The 16,792-nt window shown below is 38.7% G+C and overlaps 1 protein-coding gene across 2 annotated transcripts; it reads left to right on the forward strand.

The window, feature by feature from the left end:
• The first annotated feature begins 168 nt into the window (after positions 1–168).
• Positions 169–16,556, forward strand: LOC100267262 (reticulon-like protein B2). Of its 2 annotated transcripts, XM_059742216.1 has the most exons (7): positions 169–342; positions 1,082–1,237; positions 13,872–14,439; positions 15,251–15,431; positions 15,510–15,651; positions 15,999–16,068; positions 16,170–16,556. In XM_059742216.1, exons 3-7 carry the CDS (start codon positions 14,244–14,246, stop codon positions 16,337–16,339), a joined length of 759 nt encoding a protein of 252 aa, XP_059598199.1. In that variant the 5' UTR covers positions 169–342; positions 1,082–1,237; positions 13,872–14,243; the 3' UTR covers positions 16,340–16,556. The 2 variants fall into 2 exon arrangements, with proteins under 2 accessions (XP_059598199.1, XP_010658515.1); XM_010660213.3 differs by lacking the exons at positions 169–342; positions 1,082–1,237 and adding an exon at positions 11,215–12,752.
• The last annotated feature ends 236 nt before the right edge of the window (positions 16,557–16,792 follow it).

Consider the following 16,792-nt stretch of genomic DNA (forward strand, 5'->3'; position numbering starts at 1 on the left):
AATGGCCCTTTTAATACAGATCGCAACAACCGTAGAGACTTGGAACGTAAAAAAACTGACGCCAAACGCAGCTAACGCATATTCCATGATTCGTTCCTGTCCTCCAAAGCAGGCGGTATATGCCCGGGAACAAACCAAAAGAAGCTGCCGCCTCTATTTAAATGGACCAAAATGCCCATCACTCCTTTCAATCTGAAGCCACTTAGAGAGGCTTCAAAATTGAGGACCCACTGAGGATAAAATGGTCAACCTATGACAGCACAGTCCTAGTTGGTCAATAAAGTCTCTCCAGCTGGTGAATCCATAAAAGCTCCGACGAAGTTAGCTCTCGATCAATTTCTGGTAATTCCAATTAATTTCTCGGATTTTATTCCTTTTTTTGCTTTGTTTTTTCAATATGCTATTTGCTGTTTTTTATTCTTCTTGATTTCTGTTTATATTGTTGTTGTTATTATTTTTTTTTTTAAATTTATCTGTTTGTTTGCTGAGAAAATTTTGGAAAAGAAAAAGAGCCGGGAATCTAAAGGCAGTATTTTGGAAAACAAAAGCAGTGATCATATCTTTATCCACTTTATCTTTAATCGCTACTCTGTTTTTATCTCTAGTCAATTCTCAATATTTCTCGATGAAAAAATCACCAGCTCAAAACTCTTTATCAACATTTCGTGTAAAAGCAAATTGGGAAATGCATGATTGTCTTTCCTACTTTGTGGTTGACATGCCCTTCTGTGTTTCCCTAGTTGAAAGTAAGATTCAAATTTCAATAGTGTGGTGCTTCAGAAATCGTTGTGATGTTGATGGTAATCGGTTTGCCTTCTAAGTTATTAGCGGAAGTTGCTAACAAAATGAAAATTACAAGTATACTGGACAATATTGGAATCTTCTTAGGTTTTTAGGGGCAAATTTTTTAGGTATGTTAATGGAACAAATTCTTCCTCATGAATCCTTAGCTTTGAAGGATAGGTTTGGAGCAATGTTGTGAACACTGATTTTCCCATGCCAATTGGTGTGCAAAAATGTTTGGGCATGGGTTAATTTGTTGGACTGGATTTTAAGTGCTTTGAAATTCCATGCTTAACAGGAAACCAAAATGGAGAAACTGAAGTTCCAGATCTTTGAATTTCTTCAATACAGCTGCTCTCCTGTAACCGGCTCAAAACACTCTCCAAGAGACTCATTCCCAAAAACTAAGAGCGTCTTTTCAACAAGGGCATCTAGACCCTCTCCATAAGAACAGGTGAGCTTTCTTTCGACAAGTTAGTTCACAAATATGTACAATCTTGTTGCTTTAATGGCAGAGAGTATTGCTAAGGAGACACTAAGAATATAATGACCAATTAGCTCTAAAAATGGTAGCACTAAGACCAAGTTGGGTTCTAATAAAGATAAGAACAGCAAGCTTGAAGGTGAAAATGATAGTGAGCATGCTAAAGTGTACATGGTTAGTGATTACTACTCAAAAAGTGCTATTTGATAGCTTGTAATTAACTCTTTTAAACACTTTTGAGTAGTAGTTATTGCCTTTTAACCCAATTAACATGTTAAGGACCCTTGCAATCATTTCTAATCAAATTGTGTAAGTTTTGGTGTTTTTGTTAGTAATTTGATCACCAAAACAATCCAAGAATGAGGGAGAATTGTATATAGTTCATGGCAAAGCAATGAAGAGCTCAAATTCATGAAGAACCAAGCTTTGGAGCTCCATAGCCCTTTGCCAAAGTCGTTCAAAGTATGCAAGGAGAGAAGCAAGGAGAGAGGAAAAACAGAGTGAAGAAAACAGAGGACAAGCAGCTGCAGTCTTCTTGCGCACTTTTGGAGCACTTCCCGAAGTCCATTTTCTACATTCTATATACCATTTCAAAGCTCAGGAAGTCAAGAATCCAATGCTTCAAACGGTGCACGATTCGGAGTTGAAACGAAGGAGTTACAGCCATTGCAAGCAGATCACTCCAAAGTGTTGCGAAATCAGCCTTTTGTTGCGAGAATTTCGCAGCCTTTTTGTACAGTGCTATGGAATTCCTCCTGAAGCTACCCGATACATGCCGCAAGCTGGAACACTGAGAACCTCAAGGTGGAAGCCAATTTCGCAGCCCTGCGAGGTTAACTTGTTGTTGCGAAAATATTTCGCAGCCCTCTTGAGTGTCTGCGAAATCTCGCAGACACCATTTTCACCTGCGAAATGTCCTTAGTGCTTCCTGATATTTGTGCACCGACTCTTTTAGATATTTTCTTCAGATATTTTTGTATAAATTTCCATTCTTCTCCTTGTAAGCCACCAACCACAAGATTTCTTAGTTGGGAAGGTTGGAAAAACTCCTCTATATATATTCCCTTGCATCCATTGTAAAAGAGAGGAGGATCAGATATGTAATATATGTAATCCAATATATAGAATCAACGAACAGAGCACTTGCTCTGTTTTTGATATATATTCTTGTCTTCTCTTTCATTTTCATTTTCTAGCCAACCAAACTCTGAGGATTTTTCCACAGAGGATGAGAGGCTAAGCTTTTTGTCTCTTGGAGTGAGGAAAGCCGGGTAAGTTTCCACATGCATAATTTGGAAGTTTTGTTGTTTTAGTTTTTAATGAAGAGAAAGTGTGACCCGTTAGTGATTTCTATGTTTTTAAGTTAACTTAAAACGCCTTTAAATCACCTGGGCCAACACTTGGTAAGGCAAGTGATTTCCAACCATGGAAATGCACTAGTTTACCCCTTGCGAGCCTTTGGGAGGTGACTTGAAGGTAGGATTTTCTAGAATAGCCAACACTTGGTAAGCTTTTGGACTCCAAGGAGACATCCATTAGTTATCTCTTGCGAGCTTTTGACGGGAAGTCCAAGGTTAAAGATCACCTTGAATGGTAAGTGCTCGTGAGAGGCATGAACCATTGCAAGTTGCATCAGTGAGAGGGATTTAGTGTTTGAACCCATTAATGGGAAGCATCTGTACAGCACCGGTTGGAGAAGGAACTATATGTTAATTCTCTAATGCGAGGAAAATAAACAAGTGACCGGAACTCCCTTTTTGTATGAGGAATCTGAGCCTAGTGATCTGAACTCCAAGAAACATCTTTTCTTTGTAAGTAAAATCAGTTACTATTTTTTATTAGTTTAAAACCAAACATCTTTATGTTTTCTTTTAAAGCTAACCTTGAAATGAAAAGGCACCAATTCATCTTTGAATTGATATCATTTGTGAAGTGAAAACCCATCCCAGTGAACGATCCTAGAGCCACTATACTATAGTAGCTTTTTCTTTGCTACCCTAGTATATAGTGTTATAGGTTATAAATTTTGTTGATCACTCCCTCAATCAAGGAGCACCAGCTGGACACGAATCAGCTGAGACACCAATTGGGCACGAATCAAATGGCGCCGTTGCCGGGGATCGAACCTCGAATCAAATGGTGCCATTGCCAATGCCACTGCTAGGGACGAATCAAATGGCGCCGTTGCCGGGGATCGAACCTCGAATCAAATGGTGCCATTGCCACTGCCACTGCTAGGGACGAATCAAATGGCGCCGTTGCCGGGGATCGAACCCCGAATCAAATGGTGCCATTGCCACTGCCACTGCTAGGGACGAATCAAATGGCGCCGCTGCCGGGGATGGTGCCACTTTACAGTGATATCACCTTTTCAGAGTACTTGTGATCTTCATCACAAGTTTGGTGACTTTTCTTTTCCTTTTACTAACTCTTTTTATTTCTTTATTGTTCATATTTTAGTATACCTTTTATTTAGTTTTTAGTTTACCTTAATTTTCTTTCTTTGAATTGTTTTTCTTTTGTTTTCTTTTGTGTTCTCTGTTCTTAATTCACAAATTGCTAGTTGTGCATGCCATATTGAATACGAGATAGCAGAGGAAGCCATGAACTTCATGAGTTATGTGGCTGAAGTCTCAAGAGAATGGGGTGAACCAAATGCTAGAGATATGGGAAGAATGACGTCTCAACCTAAAGCTAAGGGTGAGATGTATATTTTGAATGATGGTATGAACATGAAGGCAGAAATTGCAGCTATGGAAAGGAGATTGGAAGAGCTAGAAATGACAAATATGCAACCAGTGCAAGCCATCTCTCAAACACCATTGCAAGCTATGCCTTGTGCCATTTGTCTATCATATGAGCACTTGGTGGATGAGTGTCCTACCATTCCAGCCAAGAGGGAAATGTTTGGTGATTGCAACACCTACAATTCCAATTGGAGGGACCATCCAAATTTCTCTTGGAAACCACAGCCACCTCAGTATCAGCAACCTGCTCAAGCACCACAGCAAGCCTCAAACCTTGAACAAGCTATGGTGAATCTTTGCAAGGTCGTGGGAGATTTTGTGGGAAAGCAAGAAGCCACCAATGCTCGAGTGGATCAAAGAATGGACAGAGTGGATCAAAGAATTGATAGAGTGGAGAGTACTTTGAATAAAAGGATGGATGAAATGCAAAATGATCTATCTCAGAAGTTAGATATTCTCCAAGATTCAATCTCAAGGCTTGCCAACCTCAACATAGTGCAAGAGAAAGAAAACTCTCCTTCTCAACCTTATCAAAATTCTATGAGTATCCATGAAATGAAGGCTAAGGAGGGAAAACCTTCACAAAAGAAGGAAGTCAAAGAAGTGATCACTCTGAGGAGTGGTAAAGAGGTTGATCTGCCCACATGCAAGCTAGAGCATAAGGTAGAGAGTGAAACAGAGAAAGAAAAAAGGGAGGAAATCAAAGGAAAGAAAAAGGGGAAAAGTATAGAGAAAGATGACTATGATTTTGATATAGATGAAGAACCACAGAGGATAGTCATCAAGGAAGAATTGATGAAGAAATACATGCGTCCACCTTTTCTCCAAGCTTTGTATGGGAAAATCATACAAATCAAGTCTCAATTGAAGGATGCAAACTTCATATGGGATCCGGGCAAGCTAAATCAGGAGCAAATTTTTTGATGGACTTAGTCTTTTTAAAGACTAGCTAGTCCATATCCTTTTGTTTTGTTTTTTTTAGTTGTTTTAATTTTGATTTCAATGCTTTAATTTTGATTTCAATGCTTTAATTCTGTTTGTTTTGATGTAATATAGGTTTTTGGATGATCAAAATCAAGAGGAATTGCAAAGAAATTGAAGAAAAAAAATTGGAGCAAAATCGGAGCAAAATTGGAATCAAATGGCGCCGTTGCCGGGGATCAAACCTCGAATCAAATGGTGCCATTGCCACTGCCGCTGCTAGGGACGAATCAAATGGCGCCGTTGCCGGGGATCGAACCTCGAATCAAATGGTGCCATTGCCACTACCACTGCTAGGGACGAATCAAATGGCGCCGTTGCCGGGGATCGAACCTCGAATCAAATGGTGCCATTGCCACTGCCACTGCTAGGGACGAATCAAATGGCGCCGTTGCCGGGGATCGAACCCCGAATCAAATGGTGCCATTGCCACTGCCACTGCTAGGGACGAATCAAACGGAGCGAAAACAGGGGAGAAACAGGGGTCTGCGAGATTTCGCAGCCTCTGCGAAATCGAAATTTTGCTGCCAAACCATTTCGCAACACTGTAGAAGTCTCTGCGAAAATTTTCGCAGCTGCGAAACCCATTTTGGCACACGAGTGCCACTTCGCAGCACAGGAGCATCCATTTCGCAGCTGCGAAACGCATTGCGAAGTGGTAAAGCCTGATTTCGCAACAAAAGTCCCATTCCGCAAAGGATTTCGCGGCTGCGAAAGCACTTTTGGCACACGAGTGCCATTCCGCAGCACAGTGACCCTCATTTCGCAGCTGCGAAATGGCTGCGAAGCTCCAAAGCGTGAAAATTCTCAATTTCGCAGTCAAAGCTCCATTCCGCAGGGTATTTCGCGGCTGCGAAGCTGGTTTTGGCACACGAGTGCCATTTCGCAGCACAGTGACCCTCATTTCGCAGCTGCGAAATGGCTGCGAAGTCCCAAAAAGTGAAAAATCTCAATTTCACAGCCGCACCCCCATTTCGGCAATTGTTGGACACATCTCGATCACTTTCCGAAGTTCAAATTATGCATGCAATATCTCGTTGGAAAGATTGGGAAGTCACGAGTCCATAGCTTCAAACGGTGCTCGATTTGGATTTGAAACGGAAAAGTTATGGCCGTTTGAAGATGACTGTGCAAACCATGAGCGGAAATGTCGCACCTCCATTTTGCTACTGTTAGATACATTTTTGAAGCACTTCCTGAAGCTCAAATTATGCATACCATATCTTGTTTCAAAGCTTGGGAAGTCAGGAGTCCAGAGCTTCAAACGGTATGCGCTTTGGAGGTGAAATGAAGAAGTTATGGTCGTTTGAAAACAAGCGCGCAAAGCTGAGTGAGAATTTCGCGGTTGCGAAATCACTTTTGAGCTGCAAAATGAGCTGCGAACTCAATTTTGGGCTGCGAAATCACTTTTGAGCTTTGAAATGGCTGTGAAATGATCTCCAAACTTTGAAATGGTTGCGAAATGATTTCCAAGCTTCAGAATGGCTGCGGAAATGCTCCAAGCTTCAAAAATGGTCTGCGAAAATGCCACTTTGCTGTGAAATGATCTCCAAGCTTTGAAATGGTTGCGAAATCACCTCCAAGCATCGAAATGGCCTTCAAATTGGAAAATTGACTTGCGAAATGGAGGAAGGTTTGCAAAAACACCTTGCAAAGCCAAGGGAAGTTGCTAAAATGCCAACAGAGCCCTACGATCATGCATCTGAAGAGGAGAGCCCTGCACACCCTGGGATCACACACACCAAACCTCTCACTCCATTTCTGACCTCCTTAAACCATCAAATCCCATAGCTACCAGCTGAGAGCTCCAGTTGAGGAGACTATGCCATCTAAGGAGACTACCTGAACAGAGGCCAAAGTCCTGATCCAACCCACTCAAGAGGCCATCACAGACACATCAGCTCCACAGGATCCTACCACTACTTGATCATCTCTTTACTTTTTTGTCTCTACTTATTATATTCCATGTTTTGATGTCTTACATTTTGGGATTGGATGTATTACTGATGATACATCATACATAGACATCAATTCTTGTTTAAACTTGGCATTTTTCTATTTCCTCTACTCACTAACTCTTATGTTTTCTTTGAAACATGTGGTTTCTCCTATACAACTCAGACTTCATGTCACTCATGAGGTACCACTTCCTCCCTATTTTTTAATCGCTTTTGTCACATTGAGGACAATGTTCAGCTTGGTTGGGGGGAGAGTTGAGGAAGTAAGTATTGTTAATAATGCTAAGTTATTTTGCTAATTTAGTTGCTTTTTGCTTAATTTTTAAATTTTTTGCTTTAAACTCCATGGATATTAAGGATTAACTCTCAAAATTAAATGAGAGAAGTCGAGTTTCAACTTGATTACATGAGTCTTAGAGTTTGTATTATGCTCTTCTAAAAGTTGATGAATTGTTGAAACTCCAATTGCATGCAAACTTATCTCTTCCACCTTAAGCTATTCGCACACACATACATTAGATTCCGGTTATAAGATGTGAAACTATCTCACCCTCTAAGCTTGAGAAATCATAATTTGACACCTTTAACCTCTCTTTAATAGTGTTAGGACACCTCATAAAGACCAATGAGTCTTTGAAAAAAAAAGAAAGAAAAAAAAAAGAAAAAAAAAATATAGAATAAACTTCTTTACTTGCCTTGAAACCTGAGCATGGTCCGAAGGGGTGGCGAAAGCCTTTAAAGCCTGGTGCCCTAAGCCTTTATTGGTTGGGAGTCACCGATCCTCTGCTTGTTACATGGGTGAATTGGTTAAGTTTAGTAAGTGAAAAGAATTGTGAATAAGAGGTGCGTTCCTAGCCTATCAAGAGATGGTTAATTTTGCTAAGCTTAAAGAAAGACTTAGGTTGGGGGGAGATGATAGTTATCCATACTATACTTGGAAGCTAATCACATTAACACTTAGCTTTTAGTGGAAGCATTTGATTTGGATCGTTAGAGAGTGGAAATTCTTTTGATGCTTAAACTTGCATAATATCCATTCTTTGTACTCTATGATCAAGTGAATGCTTTGACAACTCTTATTATAGGTTGAGTTTCACATCTTTATTGATCCATGGATGTCCATCATGCCACTCATATAATTTTTTGGAGTGATTTGCATGATCCCTTTTATGTATATTATTATAGTTACTTAGTTTTTATCTCCTTTATTGCTAAGGGACTAGCAATATGTCGGTTGGGGGGAGTGATTACTACTCAAAAAGTGCTATTTGATAGCTTGTAATTAACTCTTTTAAACACTTTTGAGTAGTAGTTATTGCCTTTTAACCCAATTAACATGTTAAGGACCCTTGCAATCATTTCTAATCAAATTGTGTAAGTTTTGGTGTTTTTGTTAGTAATTTGATCACCAAAACAATCCAAGAATGAGGGAGAATTGTATATAGTTCATGGCAAAGCAATGAAGAGCTCAAATTCATGAAGAACCAAGCTTTGGAGCTCCATAGCCCTTTGCCAAAGTCGTTCAAAGTATGCAAGGAGAGAAGCAAGGAGAGAGGAAAAACAGAGTGAAGAAAACAGAGGACAAGCAGCTGCAGTCTTCTTGCGCACTTTTGGAGCACTTCCCGAAGTCCATTTTCTACATTCTATATACCATTTCAAAGCTCAGGAAGTCAAGAATCCAATGCTTCAAACGGTGCACGATTCGGAGTTGAAACGAAGGAGTTACAGCCATTGCAAGCAGATCACTCCAAAGTGTTGCGAAATCAGCCTTTTGTTGCGAGAATTTCGCAGCCTTTTTGTACAGTGCTATGGAATTCCTCCTGAAGCTACCCGATACATGCCGCAAGCTGGAACACTGAGAACCTCAAGGTGGAAGCCAATTTCGCAGCCCTGCGAGGTTAACTTGTTGTTGCGAAAATATTTCGCAGCCCTCTTGAGTGTCTGCGAAATCTCGCAGACACCATTTTCACCTGCGAAATGTCCTTAGTGCTTCCTGATATTTGTGCACCGACTCTTTTAGATATTTTCTTCAGATATTTTTGTATAAATTTCCATTCTTCTCCTTGTAAGCCACCAACCACAAGATTTCTTAGTTGGGAAGGTTGGAAAAACTCCTCTATATATATTCCCTTGCATCCATTGTAAAAGAGAGGAGGATCAGATATGTAATATATGTAATCCAATATATAGAATCAACGAACAGAGCACTTGCTCTGTTTTTGATATATATTCTTGTCTTCTCTTTCATTTTCATTTTCTAGCCAACCAAACTCTGAGGATTTTTCCACAGAGGATGAGAGGCTAAGCTTTTTGTCTCTTGGAGTGAGGAAAGCCGGGTAAGTTTCCACATGCATAATTTGGAAGTTTTGTTGTTTTAGTTTTTAATGAAGAGAAAGTGTGACCCGTTAGTGATTTCTATGTTTTTAAGTTAACTTAAAACGCCTTTAAATCACCTGGGCCAACACTTGGTAAGGCAAGTGATTTCCAACCATGGAAATGCACTAGTTTACCCCTTGCGAGCCTTTGGGAGGTGACTTGAAGGTAGGATTTTCTAGAATAGCCAACACTTGGTAAGCTTTTGGACTCCAAGGAGACATCCATTAGTTATCTCTTGCGAGCTTTTGACGGGAAGTCCAAGGTTAAAGATCACCTTGAATGGTAAGTGCTCGTGAGAGGCATGAACCATTGCAAGTTGCATCAGTGAGAGGGATTTAGTGTTTGAACCCATTAATGGGAAGCATCTGTACAGCACCGGTTGGAGAAGGAACTATATGTTAATTCTCTAATGCGAGGAAAATAAACAAGTGACCGGAACTCCCTTTTTGTATGAGGAATCTGAGCCTAGTGATCTGAACTCCAAGAAACATCTTTTCTTTGTAAGTAAAATCAGTTACTATTTTTTATTAGTTTAAAACCAAACATCTTTATGTTTTCTTTTAAAGCTAACCTTGAAATGAAAAGGCACCAATTCATCTTTGAATTGATATCATTTGTGAAGTGAAAACCCATCCCAGTGAACGATCCTAGAGCCACTATACTATAGTAGCTTTTTCTTTGCTACCCTAGTATATAGTGTTATAGGTTATAAATTTTGTTGATCACTCCCTCAATCAAGGAGCACCAGCTGGACACGAATCAGCTGAGACACCAATTGGGCACGAATCAAATGGCGCCGTTGCCGGGGATCGAACCTCGAATCAAATGGTGCCATTGCCAATGCCACTGCTAGGGACGAATCAGTTAGCTTAATCAAGAAAAAACTATTGCTTGTGGACTGATGTGCATTATTTTGATGGCTCGATAGGGAACTAAACTAATAAATTTCACAAAATCTTTGTGCACTTTATCTGCATGTGTTCAAAACTGAACATTGTTTTAGTAAATCTTTGATCCTTTACTTTTCAAAAGGTACAAAGGCAATTTCTGCCTAAGGATTGGGTGGTAATCAGTTTTTGAAGAAAGGTCAAATTGACATTGTAATGGCTATTAAATAGCAGAGATAAAAGTAATTTGATTTTCAGTGTTATTTAAGGCTACACGGAGGAATAAAGGAGATATCTAGGTAGTGCAGACTGCAGAACTAGAAATCCTACTATATGGTGTTGAAATCATGGAGCGGCAATAAATATGTAGGAATGGAGGCCACAGAAGAACATTAGGAGGGTGTTATTATGGCAAGAACCACCCCATGCATAAAGAAGTTAAATTTATGCAGATGTTAAATTTATGCAGATATAACTCATGAGCTCAGTTCCTATTTAGATATTTTTCTTTTAGTCCTTATATCAATGACTGAAACATGAGGGTTAGTAAGTGTGAATTTTGAACTTAAAAGTATGATATCTGCGGTTCACCACATCTTTCCCCCACCCCCTGTGGCAGAGAAAAACAGGTGCTATTAACTGAAGCCCATAAACATTGCTCCCAAACAATAAGACAGCAATAAGATGAGGAGTCATTGAATGTCTGAGATTGATGTCAAAGTGTTTATGCAAGCTAAATCCTATGTCCTTCCAATTTCTTCTGCAATTTGTTTTCCTAATTATTTGAAACAGGATATATCTAATCTCCTCCTTGACTATTATTATATTTCCTTCAAAGAATGAGTTCAACTCTTGCTTTATGAAATGGAAGTGGCTTGCAAACTATATTTGTGATGATTTTTATGCCATCCATGGAACATTTGCTGTCCGTTTCCTCCTTTCATAATTATTACTCATTTTCCTAAACCATTCTTAACAATGTCATATTTGGAGTTCTTTTTTTTTTTCTTTTAATATAAAGGTTCAGCATATTTATTAGTGCCAGTTAATACCGCCTGAAAAGTTTGAAATACAGATACCAATTCTATTATTCATGTTATTGATGACAGTGGCAGTGGTTGTATTTATTAATTATATAATTTTCAGTGGTTGTTGACATATAAAGCCCATGTGTGCACTAAAAAAACGTATGCATTATGCAAACTACATGTTCCCTTCTTAATAGGTCTGAATATTGATAATGTGAGATGAAGTGAAATTCTGCAATTTGTCTTTATTTATATAGATGAAGAACATTTTTGTCCTTTTTTTGGAACAGACTTAGTTTTGCTATTCTTCAAACTACTTGTTTCGCAATCTTCATCTTCTAACAAAGTCATCTAGCATCTGTTTGGGTTCTTTTGTTCGTATTCCAGTGTCACATATTGATCCAAGTCTTTCCAATGCACGATTGTAGACAATAAAACAGGTCCTAGTTCCTTAGTTTCACCAACTTGGCTGAGAACATTCTATTGTTCCTTCATTTGTATTTTTTATCTTTTTATTTTTTTCTATGTACATAAAGTCACTTTATCAAGGGTTCTCATGTTCCTTATGCCAATTCTAGAATTCTGATTCCTTGTACTTCACCCCTAAGAAGGTACCAACCAATTCTGTTAATGGGTCCCTTTGGGTTAGGCCTAATAGGCAGTTGCGCTGATGAAATCCAAAAACTGACAAGCCAACCGATGAAATCATGATATTTACACTCCCCTTTCACTTGACATACCACATGACTCTGCATTCCCCGGCCTCAACTATCATTATTCTACTGTTTTCCATTAGGTCTCATCTTTAGTCTTGTCTTCTTCTTCATCTTCTTCTTCTGCATCAAGGTAAATGCTATAATTTGTAAGGTGAAGACCCACAGAGAGGCTTAATCCTGTCATTCACAATATAGAGGCACGAGTAGGATACTGCTCGTCTATGAGGATCCATGGTGTCCCTACTTATTTCTGTTTCTTCTACTTTTTCTCTTCCAATGTTTCTCTTTATTTCCTGGTGCATTAAGTTCTCTCGCTCTGCTGTGCCAATTTTGCAATGAATTGACCTCCCTCTTAGCTGTCCGAGACTCATGAAAATAAAAGGTGGCTCACTTTTGTTTTCTTTTCCTAACCAAGATTACTTTTCTTTCTGCTTACCCTTCAATAAACTTAGTTGACACTATTTGGAACATTTTCTATGTAACTGTGTTAGATTATTTTTAACATGAAAATAGTCATGAATTTGCATTTCTTATATTATGGCCTTTCTAAGCTGAAAACCACAGTTCTCATAGGCTTGTGGCTCGACATGACTAATCCCGTCTAATTTGTTCCCCAGATTTCCCTTGCTTTGGATCTATTATCCTTCGCTTCTTGCTGTTGTACTTATTCTTTTGTAGGTTTTTTGATGAATGCTTGTGTTCCATAAAGCTGCATGTAGGGCCATCAAAATTATGTTGAAGTCATCCGCATTCTTGTTCCGAAACAGCCTTTATTGTGATCATTTCTGAGAGGTTGGGTGAATTTGTCTAGTTTTCGAGTTTTTTATGCTTCTTTATCATTACCCAGTTGTCCACATCTTCCTATGTGATTGGATTTCACTTGGAAGAACTTGTGTGAATTTGTTCTCATACCTGCACCCTTTAGAAAAACCCTCTTGTGGGTTTTTGGAAAATCAAGGCACATTTGTGTTGATAAAAATTAGGTGGGTGGGGCGGGCAAACTTTAGATGACTTTGCATGTGCAGTGTTAGGTACAAGTGTTGAATTGTTGGGGTCTTTTAGGACAATGGCTTTTACAGGAAGGATGGGGAAAATACCATTAGGATGTGGTGGCTCTGTGCCCTAGGGCATACGCAGAACGTGCAAGTATGATGAAGGCATTTGCCATCACTCCTAATATGTTACCCCACTCTCTCTTGTAGGAGTTTCTTTTCTTTCAATACTTTCATTACATTCATGGACTGAAAACCATGGCCCAGGGATCATGGAGGATCTAGCGTGATCAAAGGGCATCTTGTGATGTTATTGTTCAAATTAGTAATTTTTTACTTCTATTTTCTCTTATATTTTCAAAACATGGGTCCTATAAACATTAGAAACTGAAACCACGATTTTAAATTATTTCTAAATTTGTTATAAAGTATTTTTTTAAGAAAAAAAAATTCAAACTCTCAAAGGGGTCATTGACTCTTTCGCATTTGTCATGATTGCATTTTCTTCTTTCATAATAATTTAATATATATATATATATATATATATATTAAGTTTAATAGGATTTTATTCTTTTGCAATGGTCCCTTTATTATTCATTTAAAAAATGACTAATTGATTTTTTTTTAAAGTTAATTAAAAATTTCTATATTTATTTGAATAATTTGTTAAAAGAATTTATAGTTTAAAAAAATTAATATTAAAATAAGAAAAATGTCATTTTTGTAAGAGTATATTTATATAGAATAGGGTCGATATTAGCCTAACCTGCACGGTATTCAAATATGGATTGAAGTCTTAATTTCCTTAAGAGCGAAGGCAACTGTGTATCTCATATTGGTGATAATCGGACGGCTATTATTTTCACGTGTAACGTTTTGGTTTGATGGATTATGTCACTCCTACACTACTATAACTCAGGATAACTTGCCTTACGACCGACTGGGCTGAATCTATCGCCACGTGGACAGAGGTAGAGTCGCGGCGTGTCCATCAAGGTGAAATCCAACGTCCGTTAAGCCTCGGAGCCATCAATGGGGCAGCTAGAGCTAACTGCTCTTCTTTGGGCTCTGGGTTGCTCCAGAGCAAGAGGCTCGGCACCAGGTTCGGACCCCCTCATTTTGAACGGCTGTGATTGCATCTATGCTGCCCACTCCTATTTAGTCTCTCCGCACAGAGTTGTTACGAAATTCAAGTGAGAATTTGGCCTTGGTCTCAGTCTCTCCTCTCTCGTTGCAAAACGCAGCGTTCTAGGGTTTTCTGATAGCTGAGCTTCTTGTAGTGGCGACGCAAATGGCCGACCACGAGGATTCAACTCCTTCCCCCGTTGAATCGATGATGGAGAAGATCTCCGAGAAGATCCACGGTCACGATTCGTCGTCTTCTGATTCCGACAACGAGAAATCGTCTCCCTCAGCTTTCAAAGCCAAGGTTTATCGGATCTTCGGCAGGGAAAAGCCTGTTCACAAGGTTCTCGGCGGTGGAAAACGTACGTAAAGTGTACACCATCGATGATCTTTTTTTTTTTTTTTTTTTTTTTTTGTGTGGTTGCTAGGAAAAAAAAATGCGGCTTGAGAAAATGGGAATTCGAAATCTGAACAATGATTTCTGATTAATTGTCAATGATAAGTTTTTCATTTTTTGGGTAATGTTTTCAAACCTGATTTTGATGACGGTCTGGGAAATTGCCGGAAAGGGAACGAGGGTTCGGAATCCAAACTCTAGTTTTCTGATTCATCACTGGTTCATGACGAAACATCTGGTTTCTTTTTGTTGTGGGTTTTTTGGATCTAATTTCATTGAGAGTGTCTAGAAACCAACCTTTAGAATTTGGATTCATATTAAACCCTAGTTTTATGATTGTTTTTTTATTACTTTTGTTTAAAATTTTGGCTATTTTTTATTTCTAGATCTAGGTATGTTCTTAGATCAGGCATGCGGATCGATAGTGGTTCTGATAAAGTTTAAACTTTTCGTTCCTTTACCAAAGCTGCTAGGGTTCTCACATCTTTTTGTCATATAAACATTCAAATTTAAATCTAAATAATTGTATGCTCGTCTCTTTGCTTAAAAAAATGGAAAAAAAAAAAAGGGTAAAATGAACATTCGAATCTCAGGTGTCATTCTGGCTTCCAAAATACGAAGACAAACCTTCATCAATTCGAACTGAAAAATCTAAAATCCAAAATTTTCTCAGCAGCCAAATGGGTGCCTGTTCCACACCGTGGGTCCATGTGTAATGTTTTATTGGAATTTGAGGGAAAAGCTCTAATTTAGTTCTATTTGCTCTTTTGTTGTAGCTGCTGATGTTGTTCTGTGGAGGAACAAAAAGATTTCGGCAGGAGTGCTTGGTGGTGCAACTGCAGTATGGATTCTATTCGAGTTGCTTGAATACCACCTGCTAACTCTAGTCTGTCATTGCTCCATACTCGCACTGGCAATATTGTTCTTGTGGTCCAATGCAACCACCTTCATCAACAAGTAAGATGTTCAGATTGTTGTGAGATTCTCTGATTTTAATATAATTTGTTATTCTTAGTTGAGTATATTGTACGACAGGGCACCACCACACATTCCAGAAGTCCACATTCCAGAGGATCCAGTTCTGCAGTTTGCCTCGGCTTTGAGGATTGAAATCAACCGGGGTTTTACTCTCTTGCGCAATGTTGCATCTGGCAAAGATCTGAAGAAGTTTCTCTCGGTATGTTGATTTCTTATAACTTGCTTGGGGAGTCCTACTTTGCAGTTTGTATATAACATTAGAAGTGGACCCCATTCCCTGATTGATTGGGTGAATTGTATTATGAATTTTTTTTTGGCATTCCTAGTTCCATATATCATGATTTAATGTAGTTAACATTAGAAGTGTTATTTGGTGGGAATCTCCCCATTTACTTGGACTCTATTCCCTGATTTGATTGGGTGAATCATATTATGAATTTTTTATTAGCATTCCTAGTTCCATATACCATGATTTAATGTAAACTGTTATCATTTTTAGATCGTGTTTTCACAATGTAATATGGGAATGGTGCTGTGATTAATCAGGTGATTGCTGGCTTGTGGGTGGTGTCAATTGTGGGCAGTTGGTGTAACTTCTTGACCTTGTTCTACATAGGTAATGATTTTTATTTTTATTTTTAAAAAAAATTAATTTATTGATTTTTTAAACATATTTAATAGTTTTTTGACATTGACTTTTATGATTTCCTAAAACAGTTTTTGTTTTGCTTCACACCGTGCCTGTGCTGTATGAGAAATATGAGGACCCAGTGGACTCATTTGCAGAGAAGGCAATGGTGGAGATCAAGAGACAGTATGCAGTGTTTGATGCAAAGGTGTTAAGTAGGATTCCAAGGGGTCCATTGAAGGACAAGAAGATTGCGTAAGAAGGGGTGGTCGTAGTTAGAGCCTTTTGATAGGGTTTTGACAGACATTTGGTAGCCATGTTTTGTGAAGGTGTCGTGAATTTTTATCCATTATTGGCTAGAACCCAATTTTTTATTTTTGTGTTTGTTCTTCCAGCGAGTTTGGGTTCACAATGTGGATGAACATGGATATTTGTTACACTTGCATTTGCTACACATGGGCGGTATTTACGTGATATATCTGCACCTCTTCTCTTCTCTGAATTATATGGTGATGATTCTTATTATATTTCAAATGGAATAGTTTCTTGAATATTGGGTCAGTTTCTCTTCCAGAGTGTTGATTGCCCCATTTGTCTGACTCTGAGTCAGAGCAGGGTTTTGGTTGTTTCAAACATCTGGTTCATGCAAAGCGTGTAAGCGTATTTAGGGTGAAACAAACAAGATTTAAGGTCTATTTTGGTGACCATCTGG

The sequence above is a fragment of the Vitis vinifera genome, chromosome 2 (assembly GCF_030704535.1).
Source record: "Vitis vinifera cultivar Pinot Noir 40024 chromosome 2, ASM3070453v1".
Lineage (NCBI taxonomy): Eukaryota > Viridiplantae > Streptophyta > Magnoliopsida > Vitales > Vitaceae > Vitis > Vitis vinifera.

Bases quoted from the DNA above. Each gene is read 5' to 3' on its own strand.
- LOC100267262 (XM_059742216.1), top strand. From the start codon at position 14,244: ATGGCCGACCACGAGGATTCAACTCCTTCCCCCGTTGAATCGATGATG. The intron at 15,432-15,509 runs GTAAGATGTTCA...ATTGTACGACAG, and splicing joins GCAACCACCTTCATCAACAA to GGCACCACCACACATTCCAG. The intron at 15,652-15,998 runs GTATGTTGATTT...GTGATTAATCAG, and splicing joins ATCTGAAGAAGTTTCTCTCG to GTGATTGCTGGCTTGTGGGT.